Source organism: Micromesistius poutassou (assembly GCF_964030765.1).
Source record: "Micromesistius poutassou genome assembly, chromosome: 4".
NCBI classification, from domain to species: domain Eukaryota; kingdom Metazoa; phylum Chordata; class Actinopteri; order Gadiformes; family Gadidae; genus Micromesistius; species Micromesistius poutassou.
Genome location: NC_140274.1, coordinates 2,642,957 through 2,660,559, shown reverse-complemented (window position 1 = coordinate 2,660,559; position 17,603 = coordinate 2,642,957). Strand labels below are relative to the sequence as shown.

Below are 17,603 nucleotides of genomic sequence, written 5' to 3'. Positions count from 1 at the left end.
GTGGGATTGAAGCTGGTGACATCCTGCCGTGCAGCCACACATGGTACGGCTTGGACGGGTCTATCAAGACATGTAGATGCCTGAAACTAAATGGCAACTGGCTGCATTTGGTCCTCATTGACTCCATTTGCTACTCAACATATTTCATTTTATGTGATCTATTCAAAGGACATGGCTGGCCTAATCCTACGTTTTTATTTTTATTATCCATTGCCGATGTCTATAATGAGGTTATATTACAAGCAAGAATTATTGGGAGGCAGATTCTTTCGGGGGGGTGTTGATGTCCCTTGATTCTCACAAACGCTCATTCTCTCAGACATTCTGTGGCCGACTTGGCTGGCATGTGGGCCGTTATTGATGTCGCAATAGTGAAAGTCTTTAGTCTCAAGACAAAGGTCAACTAGTGTAGGTCACAGTGTCGGTATAGCCACTATAAGGTAGACGCACTAAGTGTAAGCCTATTTAAAGGCTTACTCGCTGCCCTGGTAATGCATATTACAGTCTCCTTGGATCTTAACAATTTACGCACACGCACACACACGCACATTAGGATAAAGCCCATTGCTTGATGTCAGAAGTTAATACAAGGCTGGAAATTGTATTTCGTCATCTGGGAATATCAGCAATGCAAATGTGTGAAGCCATACAACCCACAAGTTGGATATGTGTGACGTCAAAGGCACAAAAAGGGCTGTGTATTCTAATAACCTGAGGGTGAGATAACCTGCACAGGAAACATAATGGATTGGATCATCCTATCTATGAACTTGTATAAGGGGTTGTATGAAAACCAAATATACTACCAGATAGTACTGTCATTGTCATGCCAGTGCCAGGTAGATTGGTTGTAAATCAGTGAACTTTGAGCGTCTTACGATAGCACAAAAGCAAATTTTGAAAGGGCTCCATGATAAGTTAATTGTTCTCATCATCAGTGTACACTAAAACACAACTCAGACTTTTGTGTACAACTTGGTCAATGTGTCTGTTGTGTCTATTTTATCTTTCTAACTGGGCTGCCTGTTTTAAATTGCTCTGGTTTAGTGGGTGATCACTAATTCATTAATTATTAACTTAAATGTGATCTGATTCCAGATCACATTAAGTGAATTGTTAATGACTTAGTGATCACCCACCCTGGCATAACTCATCCTGTCTTGATACACATCTTTTTTATACGTTTGTAAATGTCATTTTAAATGCATTATCCTGACAGTCGTGTTGTTTTTGGTCCAACCTCTACTACCATCCCAAGACAACATGATTTGTGGTCAAACTTTTAACAGATAAACAGTGTTGCAAAGCAATACATTGGGCTTTTGCGTTTGCTTTGTTTGCAGTTTTCTCACAGTGGTTTGTGGCTGTTTACTCTCACCCGTCAACTCCAAGCACTGAGTATTGGTAAATAAACTCTGTTGGGATTGTGAGAGGATTCGGCTTCCATCTGTAGGGCCATATTTAAGTGGTCCAAACCATGGTCATTTGAACAGGGCTGCACGGTATTCCGAACGCATGAGAATTCAATGCTATTGTCGGTGATGTGGTCACATCACCAGAGCAGACAATCTGCTAGCATTTTACTGCCAGTATTTCCTTTTTGTGTTTTTGCCTGTTCGTTTTACTTAACAGCCAGCCTGCCAATTAGCCGGATAAGGTTTTCTGGTGCATGTGATTCAATGTAGTGGCAATGTAGATTTCTATATTCTTTCTATATGGTGACTCAAGCCTGACATACATGTGTCAGAAAAATCTACATGAGTCAGAAATAAGGCTAACTCATAGAACAAATTAGTAAGATGTCATTTTAGGTTAGTTACATTCATTTGATTATCATGGTCTCGTGAATAAATGCAGGTGTGTGCGTGTGCGTGTGTATGTATACCATTTCCAAGCTATAATGTGGACTTGACAGACCATAGAAAATAATGAAAAATCTTTTTAAAAAGACGGCAGACAGATAAAGGGTGGTTTATAGCTCGTCACATTTGGCTTTGTGTGTGCTCGTCAAAGAACAATGTCTGACTATGTGTTTGAAACAGAAAGCGCCACAATCCTATTTTGACTGGAGTGCTTTCCACAGGAGAAAATGACTGTTCGTCTTTATAATTGTAATTTGTAGAGTTATTTGTTTGCTTACCTTCGGCCATTAAAAGTAGATCCTATGAGTGAACATTGCATAAATGTTAACAGTTCAGCGATTAAATCCATTTGCTCATTCTAGGATGTGCGCTCTTTAATGGCTGGAGGAAGGCTGTGGGATCTTTCAGCTTGAATTATCTAGCAAACATACATTAGAACCAGCCAGGTTTAGGTATAGTAGGCTTTCATTGAGTCAGGTAAGGTTCTACAATTGTCACCAGCTGTATTTATTGACACTCCAATGACTAATGTAATGGCAATACTATAATATATGACGATACATATTTAAGTATTTTTTTCAGATTTTTGTGTTCAATAAATGTAGCCATTTAATTATTCTAACGGTGTCGTTCTCGTAACCACATTACTAGTCATCACATTCGAATTTCCCTTAGTTTTCCCATTATCATTCTCAACATGAGAATATACAATGCAAGATTTATGATAACGAAAGCGAAAGAGTAAGTTTGCAGCAATAAATTTGTCCTGGAAAGCAAATACCATAGTTTTAACACGGCAGTGCTCAAATGTAATGGCCAAATTGGTTGGTGGTGTGAACAGTGTGAAGAGCAGGTTTGCTCCTTCAGATTGCCTATTTCTGATGTAAACACATTGCCACAACAGTAGATGATTAGCAAGAAGCTACATGTGTTTCCAAATTACATCGGGCACTGAACTTCTGATACTGCTTTTCCCAGCAGTAGATTGGCAAGATTAACTTTTCTCCTCATGGAAAAATGTGAACAGCCACAAATGAAATGACCTTTGTGAACTAATGTTTTAATAACGGATTGACCCGTTCCAACTATATATATTTTGAAATATATATATATATTATTAGACACAGACACACACACCCCTCAATAATGCCATGCCCACAGGGGGGTGAGCATATTTGGTGAAACATGGCGCAGGGTGGCATGCGCTGACCTGTCTGAGCGGAAGCAGGACTCTGTCTGTCTGTGTCAATGTCTCATTTCTCCAATGCTTTAGGCAAGAGATGGAGGAGGAGGAGGGCTGCCAGGTTGACTGGGGTTAGATAACAGACCTAATGTAGTGTGTGTGTGTGTGTGTGTGTGTGTGTGTGTGTGTGTGTGTGTGTGTGTGTGTGTGTGTGTGTGTGTGTGTGTGTGTGTGTGTGTGTGTGTGTAAAAAGAATCGTGCAGCTCTGTGCCTACAGTAGACACGCTCTCCTGCACACAAGGAGAGTGTGTGTGTGTGTGTCGTCACCACTGTGGTGGTGTGCTCTCTGTCATCAGGCCAGCTGCTGTGTTGGGGCTCCTGTGAAGAGGAAAACGCCGAGCACTGATTACTGCCCAGTAGGTCGTCCCCAGCGTTTGGATACGTTTAAGATTCGGAATTCAGATTATGTTCAGAATGGAGTGTCAGTAAGTGAGAGTAGCGACTCGTGACGGAACATCTGTAGAAAAACGGACTCCGGTCCCAAACTACTGGGAGCACTGCAGCATAGCCAATTTCTGTATTTCTGTCTGTAGCCTTGCCTATGTGTGCATGTGCTCGCCGTTTGTGTGTTCTGCCCGTATAACCCCTTTTTAATGTCCTTCGGCAATTCCAGTTGCGTCATTCGCACACATGCATGCACGCACACACACACACACACACACACACACACACACACACACACACACACACATGCACACATGCACACACACATACATGTACATGTTTATCATCAGGACAAAGCCAGCGGCTGCATGTTTCTTCTTGGGTGCGTGTGTGACGTCAATATAAACGGCACTGGCTGTTGTTAGCGGCAACGGTATGTGTTGTCAAGGAAAGGCCGCTTCATTGAAATCACGCTCGTTTCCATGGTGATAGCGGGGGGTTTAAGACCCTCTCCTGCTCGGCCCCTGTGTTGAACGGCGCTGGTTCATCATAGCCAGTTGTTTGTGGAACTAAATGATCCAAAATGGCTTGCCTTAACACGTCCGTGAAGCTATTTTGCAGAGTTGTACAGGTAATATTTTCAACGCTCACTATTTAGCTAATCACACATTCCCACTTTTCCCGGCAATCTTCAGATGTTTTGCATAATGCACACACTTTGCTGTAACCGCTTGTAGATTGTTGAAATGCATCCGTTCTCAAGTTGATGCAGTCCTATTTCGTTGGAACATTCAATGTTGTTTTCTGTTTTCCACTGAGGAACAATCCATACATTTTGAGTGCCAGGATTATTAGACTGTTATGGAAGTTGTTTTATAGTCTAGTAGGTCTTCATTTGGATGCTGGCAGTATGACTACAAATCTGTGCTTAAGATTCTCATGGGATCTCATATTTTAAGTAGATTAGACACTTTCACCAGTTTTTACACCGTGGGTTCTCCATCATGGGCAAGTCAGAACCTTATCCCACTTATAAAACCCACAATAAGTTGTGAATAATTGGTTAGTGTTTTGATGCATGGCTTCAAAGGTTCAAGTATTTCCATATGCCCTCTGTTACATCAATAATTTGATGTAGGGCGGACTCCTCATAGTCGACTTGATTAGTCGCGGGACTCTTGGCAGGCTAAGGTTTGTTTGTCGAGTCGTCCCATTTTCTGTTATAAGCACGTGCTGTCGTCGTTATTATAGTCTCAAGGGTTCACTGATGTTGAAACTGAAACGGGTTTGTTGGCCAACGTTTACCTGCTGTTCCCCCGCTGCCAGACGTTAAACAATAACACCCGCCCGCCAGGGAAGCCCCGACGTCAAAACGGAAGGTGAAATGGAGCAGCATAGTGCTGCTGTGTGTTTAAAGAATCACACATCTCAGGAGTTTGAAAGTATTTTTTTTAAAGAAAGCTATCAGCTATTCAACAGATAATCACGCTCTGAATGACAGCGATCTGACGGTGCGAGAGGAGAACGCCTGTATGAGGCCTGCCGGTCTAGCTGTGTAACCCTGCTAACGGAACACAGGCACCGCACTCTAGAGCCATCGTTGGGTCAACATCTTCACACTATCAGCGAATTACAAAGTACCCTGCCATAGAATGCAGCCCAACCAAAACACAATTATTATATTTGATACGTTTCAAAATGTCCTCAAAGAATATAATATAAATATTACAGGGTATAAATGTGTCCCGCGATACTGCAACAGTAAGAAGCAGCTGTGAAAAGACACCACTCAGGTGTGTGTGACATAGACCTCATACAGTACATTAACACTCTTTCCATGTGTGGATTTGCCCATTTAAAAAAAAAAGATTTTGACCCTTAATTCAATTGCATTCTTTGCTATTTCTTGCTCTGAAAACCCTCCCAAAGTATTCATGATTATGACAGGTTAGTGATGAAATCAAATCTGATTCAGAATAATGTTGACGAATAATGTTGAAAAGAATAATGTTGACGTTGTTTCGACTGGCTTAACATGCTACATTGTTGGTTTACCACATAACACTCTGATTCTTATATATATATATATATAACACTTTATTTGCATGAATGGATTTGGTAAAACTGAAGTGCTGAGGCCATAGGGAGGGAGGGGGGAGGGGACATTTGCAGAACTGCATGTTTAGCATCTCCCACGTTTTTTGGAAATTGCCTGTCAAGATGAGAGCGTTGGTCTTTTGGCGCTCGTATGAGCAGTCTTTGTTGATATTGATGTGATTCTTTCACTAGGGGGTTGGATTGGGTTCTTTTTGAGGCGGGGTCAGTGTTTTATGCTTTCCAGCATTGATTCGACGGCAGCAGGAGACTCTGCTCCACGGGTGACGCTACAAAACCACCGTCCTCATGGAGGGAAGCCGCGAAGCCACACACACACACACACACACACACACACACACACACACACTCCTGAGTCATCAACACAACGCACAAACAGAAAATCGGACCAGTGACATGCTGACTCACGCTGGTGGTTCAGTATTCATGTGTGCTCCTGTATGTGTCTGTTTTACATTTAGGCCTATGTACGTTACAAATGGCGTCTCACAATGGCTCTGCTTGTGTTGCCTTATCTTTTGGATGATGCCCCGTGATGTCTTTAATGACTTTGTGTCTGACGCAGACCTAACACCCCAGCACTGCCTTTGAAGAGACCTGTGATGGATTGCCAGACTATAGTTTGCGTGGACGCCATTTTGTTTTCATATAGAAGAGGTTAAAATCTGTGTGTCATATTATTTCAGGAACAAATTTGTTTTGAAAGTGAAATCTAATTAATATATTCTTTCATCTGTGTGGTCAATTTCGTCCTTCATGCCACAAATGAAGGAAACGTCTACTGTGTATGTACCCGCTCCACAGAGTGAATCTCTGGTAGAGCGTTCTGCCTATGCTCGCCATGCCTTCCTCCGGTCCCCATTGAGTGTCTTCATTCATTAGTTCACATTTCATTTTCTGGCTTCTTCAATTGCTCACTGTGCTAAATTAAGTTCCCCGGCTCCAGCTCTTGGAGTACTATGTCCGGCAAAGGTCGCTACATTTGACTGCAAGGCTCTGGCCCCCCTGGCAAATTCCCAAATTCTGGAATTGGGTGACTTTGTATTGCTCTTTCAACACTGACTGGAATGTCTGGCCAATTAAACAACAATGGCATCTGTTTTAATTGCCAGCAGGTTTTTCGTATAAACGTATAAAATGCCAAACTTTAAGCCATCTGCATTCCTCATTCAAGAGTTGAACATTTCCGTGCCTCACCCAGTGTGCATGCCACTGTGACAAACACTTGATTGTCAAGTGTCAAACCTAGCATCGCGTGAAAGGCGCTGCGGAAATTCCACTTGGCTCAGCTGGTCGGGGCTCTGCGATGACCAGACGGGAGGTTTGTTCGGTGACTTCCAATAAGCCGAGGGAACAAATGAGAACCACGGCTCAGGGTTTCCCCCAGAAAAGCCGCTGGGCCCGGTGGCGTGATGTGTGTTCGGCGTGGGCCGGCGACAGACTGGGGGCAGCAAAGGTTGGGCCCTGTGGTTTCTGTGGTAACAGAATTGCAGACGGAATTGGGAATGTATAGAGGCGGACACCGATTCCATAGGGCCCTACATTAAGTCAGTGCTGAGAGCTGACGGGAGATGCGCAAATATGACTTATGTTAATTAATTAAAAAAAGAACTATAGCAGTCTTACAAATAATCTGAATTCTGTGTTTTCCAAAACAACTAAATAAATTAAATGTATTGATATCCTATTGAATAGAATAAAAATATGATTTCACTCCACAAAAATATACGCATTTACAGTTATTTTATTTATATATATCTTCCCTATTCAGGACATAAATCACCTCGGCCTACCCACATGTGAAAACGAAATGCCGCTGTCAACCATAGAGGTTGTTTCCCTGCTCAATAACTGTAATAGGCTGTCACTCTTTCGTAGAGAGTTGGTATCCAAAATGAAACTCTTGCAATGCATCTGCACACCGTCATGTTAGCAAAAGGAACCTATGTTCACGCACCGAGGTGCAATTAAACATCCCCTTCTCACACCAACTGCTGTCGAGATGAATGATCAACACATAACGGATAGTTATAGGTCTATGATGGTAGTTTACCACTATGGATGATCAGTACATACGTATAACAGATAGAGATAGTTATAGGTCTATGATTGTAGTATTCCACTATGGATGATCAATACATACGTATAACAGATAGAGATAGTTATAGGTCTATGATTGTAGTATTCCACTATGGATGATCAATACATACGTATAACAGATAGAGATAGTTATAGGTCTATGATGGTAGTTTACCACTATGGATGATCAATACATACGTATAACAGATAGAGATAGTTATAGGTCTATGATTGTAGTATTCCACTATGGATGATCAATACATACGTATAACAGATAGAGATAGTTATAGGTCTATGATTGTAGTATTCCACTATGGATGATCAATACATACGTATAACAGATAGAGATAGTTATAGGTCTATGATTGTAGTATTCCACTATGGATGCAGTAACACTGTGCTGAGGAACGTCTATAGGCCGTGACCTCCGACATGTCCTACAACTTGTACATTGTCCATGTGACGTTGTCAAAGATGCGCATGTGATTGCTTAAACGGATCTATTCGCTGGCTAGAGCCGTAAAAAATCCACCTTGATGCAACTAACATGAATGCCTTTTTTGCAGAACAGAAATCGCGTTGAATATGTTCATTCCCATTCAACCAAATGATTTATTATAATTTTGTCGTGTGAAAACATGACGGCGTTCAATTTAATAGGACTTAACAAGATAAGTCGTGAGTCAGTGCTCTCCATCACTACGGACAGCGTCTGTGGTAGGAGGCGGCATTAAGATGATATCATTTAGTGCCTAATATTATTATTTACTTGGCAAGAAAGAAATGTTTATTAGTAGAATGCCTTAAGATTTACAACTGTAGTTAGTTGAAGGGTTTACTTATAGGCAGCAGGCAGAGCGCATCTCAGACCTGCGGTTTCCCTGTAGTGTGTTCACATTAACGCATGCTGTTGCCCATCATCCAAACAACTGGATCAATGCATCCCACCGAGCCACCCCACTTTCACTAGTTACATCTTGAAGGCATTATTAATATCTACATAACGCCCATGGTCATGCTGTGGAGGGGGGGGGGGGGGGGGTCAATGTTGGCCTTGGCCTAAGGGCTAAGGCTGACAGCCCACTGGTTGGTTACCCTGCACGGAGAGAAGGCAGCATTGAGGCCAGTGGATCTGGCAGCCCTTGTTGCATATGGATGGACCTAACCCTGGCCTTTAAGCCCCTAATGGGCTCCCATTAAGCAGCTCTGCTCCATGTCACTGCGCTGACCGCGGTGGCCTTGAGACTGTCACCTCTGGCCGCACTGACCTGGGCTCAGAGCAGGCCTGGGCTCAGAGCAGGCCTGGGCTCAGAGCAGGCCTGGGCTCAGAGCAGGCCTGGGCTCAGAGCAGGCCTGGGCTCAGAGCAGGCCTGGGCTCAGAGCAGGCCTGGGCTCAGAGCAGGCCTGGGCTCAGAGCAGGCCTGGGCTCAGAGCAGGCCTGGGCTCAGAGCAGGCCTGGGCTCAGAGCAGGCCTGGGCTCAGAGCAGGCCTGGTTTGAGTTAGTGACTCAAGTCACCGTTTGCGTTTCACTTGGCCTAAAGAGGGAGAAGTTCATTCAGGGAGATATCTTCTAATAATCGTCAAGGGACACAGGGCATATTAATATGCACCTTTAGGTGCTTGCTGGAATGACGGGCGTAGCGCTGTGTGTTTGTTCAGTGCTGTGTTCACCAGCGGCCTCCCGGCGCCTGTGGGAAACCATCAGCTGATCGGGCATGGTACATCACTGAGGTCACCATCTTGTGATCGGAAGAGCTTGGTGTGACACCTCCTTGTGTGTGTGTGAACCCAACCCAGATCCCTCCCTGGAACATTCCAGGGTCGTAGAAGCCAGCGTGGGACAGGACAGTTGTGCCACACATACTGTTGCATAGCAAATGACAAAGAGTCGACCCCCCCGGGCGGCCAATGGCGTGAGCTGCCACCGATAAGTTCCACTTGGAGCCTGTTCAAAGTGGTTCTTCTGATAGGGTATCAGTGTATTACATCGGCCTTCATGGCGCTGTGTGGACGGGGCTCTTTGGGACTCACCCGTTCGCTGTTGTTTTTAAAAGGTTTTTTAATTTTTTTTAATTAAAAAAGGTTGAAAGAATGATTATTGGAATGGAATGTAATTGTATTGTATTCAGCCCTCAGTATGAGGGGTTCATCAAGGCACTTATTGACTGACATCGTAAAAATGAATGATATGCAAAGTATATTGTAATATAGATTTCTCTGCGCCTGCTATCCGGCGCCACGTGTCCTCTGCCCCCGCTGGTCCACCGCCTCACCTCGCCCTAACACCCAGCGCTCGCCGTTGTACCATATGGATAAGTATCTGTCCAAACAAACCCGTTTTTGTTTACCAGGAACCCGATCAGGAAGCACGCTCAATGCTCCTTTGATGTGGGCCGCCGGTCGTGACCAGTGACCCTCCTCTCACCCAGCGAGGAGACCGGAGCGCATCACCACTTCCCCACCATGTAGTCTGAGTGCTTTTCTCATGATGCCGCTGACATACAGCTTTCATTTAATTTAACAGTATACAATATAATGTATGTGTGTGTGTGCATCACTTTTGAAAGGGAATAGTGTTGAACCTCTTCTTCAAAGAACAGATAATACGACTCACTGCCACTCTGTTTTGTAGCTTGGCACACGCCAAGCCTCGGTGCCTCTGCCATTTCCTATAAATGTCCCTGTTTTGAAGTCGTTTGTTTAGAAAAAAATAATCAAGAGTAGATCTCCTTAAAATGTGCGTGTGTGTGTGTGTTTATATGCCATGTGTGTTGTCCCCTGATACCTGCCGAGTTTTAGAGATATAACCCTACAATAAGTGCCAGTACTGGAAATAGATTACAGGAGCTTAAAATACAGGCGTGAATGATGGGAACGAATAAGTGTGCGTTCAGTCATTGTTGTCTGTACTAAACAAGCCGGCAGCCATGCATACATGCACACATGTATGCACTCTGTATCCACTCTGTATCCACACACTCCCTCTTAATAAGCCAGTAGAGGTAAAACCAAATGCAAAGAACACATCACTGTTAAGTCAGGTTTGTGTGGCGGCCCCAGCCTCTGTGGCCCCGTCTTCCCTGTTCCCCTGCACTTCTCACTTCCTGTCTGACACAGGAAGCCACGTCCACCCTCCCTTGACCTCGTCCCCTGTTTGTGTGTGTGTGCGTGCCTGTGTGTGTTTTTGAACGAGGCACTGTCCCATGACTGCGTCTCCCGGGTCCCTCCCTCTCGTTCTCTCGCTGGCTGTGTTACTCGGTGCTCGGCCGCCCTGCCAGAGCACACAATTAGCGGCGCCCCTTGATTGACTCAATAACGGAGTTGGCGGCTCGCTAAGTGGCCGAGCAGAGCCGTCCTGTCACGCGTCAGAGCCGTCCTGTCACACATCATCACCGTCCGCCGCTCCGGGCGCGTTGTCGGGGCTTCCCGTGGAGTTACGTAAGGGTCACGGGGGGGGGGGGGGGGGGTCACGGGGGGTGGGCAGCATGGTCAGCCAACGGACGCAACATGACGGGACGCCGTTCAGCAGCACAACACGTCGCTTGTCGTACTCTCTCTCTGAGCGCAGAGACAGGACGGTGTGTGTGCACCGTTGCGAATTGATATTGGTCGATTTGAGTGTTCACATGCTTGAAGCTCAATCTGTGTGCGGAACTCAATCGTGTGGTGGATGATGAGGCCCTAATGTGTGCTTTTCTTTTTGCCCTCTTTTCCCCTCATCTCATTCTACCATTTTCACATCCACCCTTCTATTGCTCTGTCTATTTTTTCATCCCTCTGTTTCCTTCCCGCATGTCACTCCGTCTCTCTCCGTCTCTCTCTCTCTCTCCCTCCCTCTGTCTCTCCCTCTGTCTCTGCCTGCAGGTGGCTATAAAGATAGTGGATAAGACTCAGCTGGACGATGAGAACCTCAAGAAGATATTCAGGGAGGTGCAGATCATGAAGATGTTGAGGCATCCCCACATCATTCGCCTCTACCAGGTCTGTACCCCCAGTGCACGCACACCCACAGTGCTCCCCCTCCGAGCCCCTGAGCCCTGTGGTCCGGGACGGGGTACGGGTACTCCTGTGTTACCTGACTGGTTGTTTGAGTTGTGGACGATATGTTCAAAATGTGGAAAGACCTGAGCCCCTTTTGCTGCTGACAGTGTACAGTGTCTGCTGTTAACTGAACCCCTTCACAGCATTAATCACAGGTCACTCTCAAATGAGTTCATTTTTTCAACACTGCAGTAGGCGATTTGTATTCGTCAACAGCACAATAAGTGGTGGTCTAGTTTAATATAAATGTAACAATGTAGGAAAAGCTATGATCCCGTTGCTATTAGGCTAACCCAATTTAAGGTTTACCCCGATAATCCTTTAACAAATTGAATCAGGTCTGTGTGACGCTGTCTATAGGCAAACAGCTTTTCAATCTCAGGACCTTAGTTCATAAACCTCCCTGTGGGACAGAACATAAATGACAGGTCCACATCAGTTCATAAGCCTCTTATGCTCCTTATTCCCGGTTCCAAGGTTTGAGGGGGGGTCACTCACCTGATGTGTGGACTCTTTACTGCCCCTCTCCTGTCCCAGTGTACGCCAAAGATACGCTCTCGTCAGTCGGTGTTTATACTCCGGAACACCTATTTAACTAATATCTTGTTTTGTAAATTAGATTCTAATAAAACTGAACTCAAATGGAGTTGCCTGATGTGTAGTCCTTTCAATGCGTTTGTATGAGGATAGTGTGTGAGTCGGTGCATAATGCACGCTCTCACTTTGGAGTTGGCTCCTCGTTGACCTCCCCGCCGAGCGGCGGGGACCTGAGGTGAGGTGGGAGAGGTTGCGACACACGTCCCGTGTAACAGGAGCCCTCTGTTTGAAGGCCGGGCTTTAATGCTGAGCACAGGGCTGGACATGGGGAGGCCTTGGACCACGACGGGGACCCCGTTAGGCCAAGCCTTTTCTCTTTACCTCAGGCGTGTTAATAGTCTCATATTTGTCAATATAAAGCATTATTAAATCATTTAGCCTGGATCCCTGCTGGTTATTGGGCTATGCTTGACAGCCCTGCGATGTTTCATGCCCAACCAAACAACAAACACCAACCACTTTAAATTGAAGCCACTTCTGTGTACAACTTACAGACCCCATGTTTTAGATTATATTATATTATTATGTTACTGGTACCATTTCATAATTTAATAAAAGTTGCTATGAATGTCTCTCACACACAGTGATGATGACAATACACTTTTTTTTCATATCAGTCGATAAGATAATTATTACGACATCAGTCAATAAATGTCTTGTCATGTCATGTGACAGGGAATGGGTTCTTACTGGAGCCTGAATACAATTACATTACTTGATTATAATCTTTCTTTCAACCTTTTTTTACCAGCGAAAAATACAAACACGTTTTATTGTCAAAACAATGTGACCCCTGCAAACTTTAGCGCCCCCTCCCTCTCCCTCTCTGAGACTTTAAAAATAAGCATGACGTCATCGCCAAACAAACATTAAACAAACGCAAACAGCACAGCCGTGGTGTCTCTGGGCAGGGACATGTTCGAGGGGTGACGACACCCTATGACACCCGAAACGTCCACATCACAGCTCTGTCCACATCCACGTCTTTCAAAACAGGCTGATCTTATGTACACAGAGTTGAACAGTGCTTCAGGACACAGAACATGAACAGTGCTCAGAGCTGCCTAGGAATACAAAAAGAGTATGGAGTGAGGCCAATTAGCAATGTCAACTAACACTGGCCAGGAGCTAATCTTCATCCACACACTCGCATACACACACACACACACACACACACACACACACCCTTGCGTTATATTGTGTCCTAGAAGCTTAACCCCCTCTCGGACACAGACTTTAACATCAACCGCTGCGCAGACGGTAAAATGGTGAGAGAATGGCAGCACATGAAGGGGATCATGTGGGTGTGCATTTTTTCAGACATCCATGATTTGGAAACGTTAGTCTTTACGGTAGTTATGACCGTCATGTTATCCAAAGCAACCTATATTCACGTACCACAGTGCAGGTTAATAAAACTGAAGTGGTCCCACCACTTTTATCAACTATTTAGTCTTGGTCCACTATTGGTGGTAGATTCTTCAGTAGGGGTGAGACAAAATATCGATACGGCGGTATATCGCCCCTCGAAACAGATTTCCCTGCTCCTTGTGGCGCTCAACACATGAATGAAACCATCGATGACCATGAATAAACACAGAAATCCACAGTTTACCTTTTCAGTCATTTTGTAATCATCGTTAGACATATATCGTGATGTATCGATTGTCTAACTATATAGATTAGTACAGATTCCCACCCATACACACACACACATATACACACGCACCCATCCCACTCGTTTATCTGAACGGCAATGGGAGGACTGGGATTTCCATTTGGGGTTTTGGGGCGCAGCGAGCATGTACGTCATCCATGTACGTCAATTTGCGTATCGTGTTCTGCTTGAATGCTTGATTGCACTGACTCAGGGCGCGTCAGTTATTGATGCTATATAATGTATCTAAAATATGCATTGAAAAAACATATCAACGTTATCGCAGAAGATTTGAATGCGGTTAATATTGATTTACCTTTGAGAAAAACAGGCCTCCTGTGTATGGTTTTGGCAACATAGGTGCTGCCAGACAGATTCCTGCTTAGCATGCATCAAGCGTTGAGAGTGCTCTTGGATTGCCAATGGGTGGCGCTAATTTGGCCAATCTTCCGGATACCTTATCTTTTATTGCACCTTTTGGACTGTGCCGCGACAATTCTATTGTTCTTATCGTCTCTCTGGCCGTAGGTGATGGAGACGGAGAGAATGATCTACCTAGTCACAGAGTACGCCAGTGGAGGGGAGATCTTCGGTAAGGCAACACTTTTTCCCTTTGTGTATTTTTCCTTCACAATCGTCCACTCCAGGGCTCTCCCCCACATCACGTCATCGTTTCACTCCGTCACCCATGCCCCCCTCCCCACCACCATATAACATTTCCAAATAGCTCTGTCAGGATGCAGAAAATTCCAAAGTAACACCTTTGGTATAACTTTGAAAAGTATTCAATGTCCGTGCCGCTGTCTTAAACATGGCACCGGAGTGGTCGGGTCTCTCAAGGGGTTATTCTAGAGAAGAATCTGCCTTCTCCCCCCCCCCCCCCTCCCCCTGCTGTAGACCACCTGGTGGCCCACGGACGCATGGCTGAGAAGGACGCCAGGAAGAAGTTCAAGCAGATCGTGGCAGCGGTGCACTTCTGCCACTGCCGCAACATCGTCCACCGAGACCTGAAGGCCGAGAACCTCCTGCTGGACCACAACCTCGACATCAAGATAGCAGGTATGTGTGTGTGTGTGTGTGGGGGGGGCTGTGTGTGTGTGTGTGTGGGTGTGTGTCAGGCTATGTATGTTTCTAAAGATGCATGTATAATAAGGGTGGGAGGCGGGATCTATTGGTGAGGGTGTTTTGACTCCCAGCTGAATCGTTCTGGATTCTTCTCAATGACATGTCCTCGTCCCGTAGGTCTTATTGAACAAGATGTCTAACCCCGACCGGCTCATGAATGACTCATTTTAAAATCACTTTATCTTGCTCTGGATCAAACCCGCTGCACAATGACTAACAGCCTGACTTTTTGTGACAATGCACAGATGTATGCCTACAATTGGCATGAGTAGACTTAACCTGATTTAAATAAAAGTTGAACACAAATTAAAAAAAGATTTGTGTGGCCAGCCTTACTTTGCAACACTCTTGTCGTTGTTATGGAAACGCTCGCACTGGTTTTTGCAACATGAAGTCAAACACCTTAAAAAGGGAAGCTGCAAAAAAAAAAAGGTAGAAAGCCAAATTGATTTGACCATTGAGCACACGGTGTCCTCTGTGCCCAATAGATGCGTCTCTGTACACCAACGCCCTTCGTCTCCCTCTCTCTCAGACTTTGGCTTCAGTAACCTGTTCTCCCGCGGCCAGCTGCTGAAGACGTGGTGCGGCAGCCCCCCCTACGCCGCGCCAGAACTCTTCGAGGGCAAGGAGTACGACGGGCCCAAAGTGGACATCTGGGTGAGTTGACTTTCTGCAGATGAATGGTAAATGCTAAGTGGACTGCGTTTATTTAGCCCTTTTCTAACCAGTGGCCACTCAAATCGCTTTACGATATTGCCCAACATTGGTCAGCCCGGTCCAGGGATGGCTGTGTACAAGTTGACGTGTGTGCTAAGGCTCGGTTTGACGAGTGGAATGGAGGTCTAGGATTGGTTGGTTGGTTGGACGCTTGTCTTGAGGTTTCCTCGTGCGTGTGCCTCCCAGAGCCTGGGAGTGGTGCTGTACGTGCTGGTCTGCGGCGCGCTGCCCTTTGACGGCAGCACCCTGCAGAACCTGAGGGCCCGCGTGCTCAGCGGCAAGTTCCGCATCCCCTTCTTCATGTCCACAGGTGGGTCTCCCGGCGGGCAGAGCGGGGAGGCAGCGGGGAGGGTTACAATGGGGGTTCATACAATTGAAAAAGGCAATTGAAGAAATTCTAACACTTGTGTTTTGACACCAATTTGATTTTAAATGTTGGCTAATGGCTAATGTGATTTCAACTTGGGTTCCATTAGCAATGTCCTCTATGGGTTTCACGCTATTGTCTTGGCTTAGGCCAACATTCTGCAGTTGGGTGTTGGTATTTGCCTGGGATGTGTGCAAGCACCTTTAGTCACAGTTTATTCAAGGTCAATTTGGGATTCAGTACAGAATGCATCATGCTACTGCTTTTATTTTTAAAATGTATATTCACTGTTACAAAGTACCGGTACCAACGGAACGGCATATATCTGTGTTTATTGTTGGTTGAGTTTTGCTTCTTAAGATGCATCTAACTTGGCCATGCTTTGCGCTGCATCATCAAAATAAAACGTTGAACTGGAAAATTGTGGCACTCTGAAGTCTCCAACATGCGTGCGTGTGTTGTGTTTGTGCCAGACTGTGAGTACCTGATCAGACACATGCTGGTGCTGGAGCCCAGCCGGCGCCTGTCCATGGAGCAGATCAACAAGAACAAGTGGATGAGGCAGGGAGACCCCGACCCCGAGTTTGACAGGGTGGGTGTTTGTGCTGTACCCCCCCGCCCCCCTCCCTAATCAACCAGCCTGGACTCCCGCCTTAATGCATTCCCTGTGCCCTCCCCTTCACCACACAGCTCATAGCGGAGTGCGAGCAGGTGAAGACGGAGAGGGAGACGGAGCTGATCAACGAGCAGGTGCTGATCGAGATGTCTGAGATGGGGCTGGACAGAGAGCGCACCCTGCAGGTGGGTGGGGATGCACATACACACGTCTCAAAGGAAGCTGGCAAGAACGTCTTGTCCGCCTTTGTTTCCTTATGTTGACTTACTCTCAGTGTTGCATGCCGTTTGTCTTTAATACAGTTACTTAGCGCAGCGTGGGTCTTAAACGCCATCAATGAGACAACTCGATACAACAAACCTGTTGTCTTTTTTCAATCGATTTTTGCACAGAAACGGACAATAAGAGTCAGGAACAAACCGTCCCGTTATGCTTCACGTACGGCACTGAGGCTGTGCTTCTGTGTTGGTGATCACAGTTTGCAGTTGGATGAGCCTCCAGTTGTCATCGCCCCGTTGAACCAGAGGTCAAACAAAGCTGGTTAGCTTTGAACATGGCTAGCCCCTGTGGCCTATCCTTAGCAATTTGTGGACTCCCACAGAGCCATATCCACCAGAAGTCTGTCAATATACGCTGAGCGTCTGAGGAGTGGCCTGCCCCAGCACCGTTTTGTGGTCTTTCTCCACTATGAAGGTTACATGGCATTACTGTGCGTAAAACAGCTCGTTTGAGCTCAAACTTTACTTCCGTCCCAGTGTTACAGTGTCAGACTTTGCAGTGGGCGGTGCAGAAGTCCCGCC

At 45.6% G+C, this 17,603-nt stretch overlaps 1 protein-coding gene across 1 annotated transcript in view; it reads left to right on the top strand.

Annotated features, from left to right (window-relative positions):
• sik3 (SIK family kinase 3) overlaps positions 1 to 17,603 on the top strand; it is a gene marked incomplete at its 5' end in the record, with an annotated part of 46,278 nt that overhangs the window by 3,020 nt on the left and 25,655 nt on the right. The window contains 7 exon segments of the mRNA XM_084467067.1: positions 11,548 to 11,664; positions 14,507 to 14,570; positions 14,876 to 15,037; positions 15,636 to 15,760; positions 16,007 to 16,130; positions 16,661 to 16,779; positions 16,878 to 16,988. Of these exon segments, the coding sequence (XP_084323193.1) occupies positions 11,548 to 11,664; positions 14,507 to 14,570; positions 14,876 to 15,037; positions 15,636 to 15,760; positions 16,007 to 16,130; positions 16,661 to 16,779; positions 16,878 to 16,988 (822 nt within the window).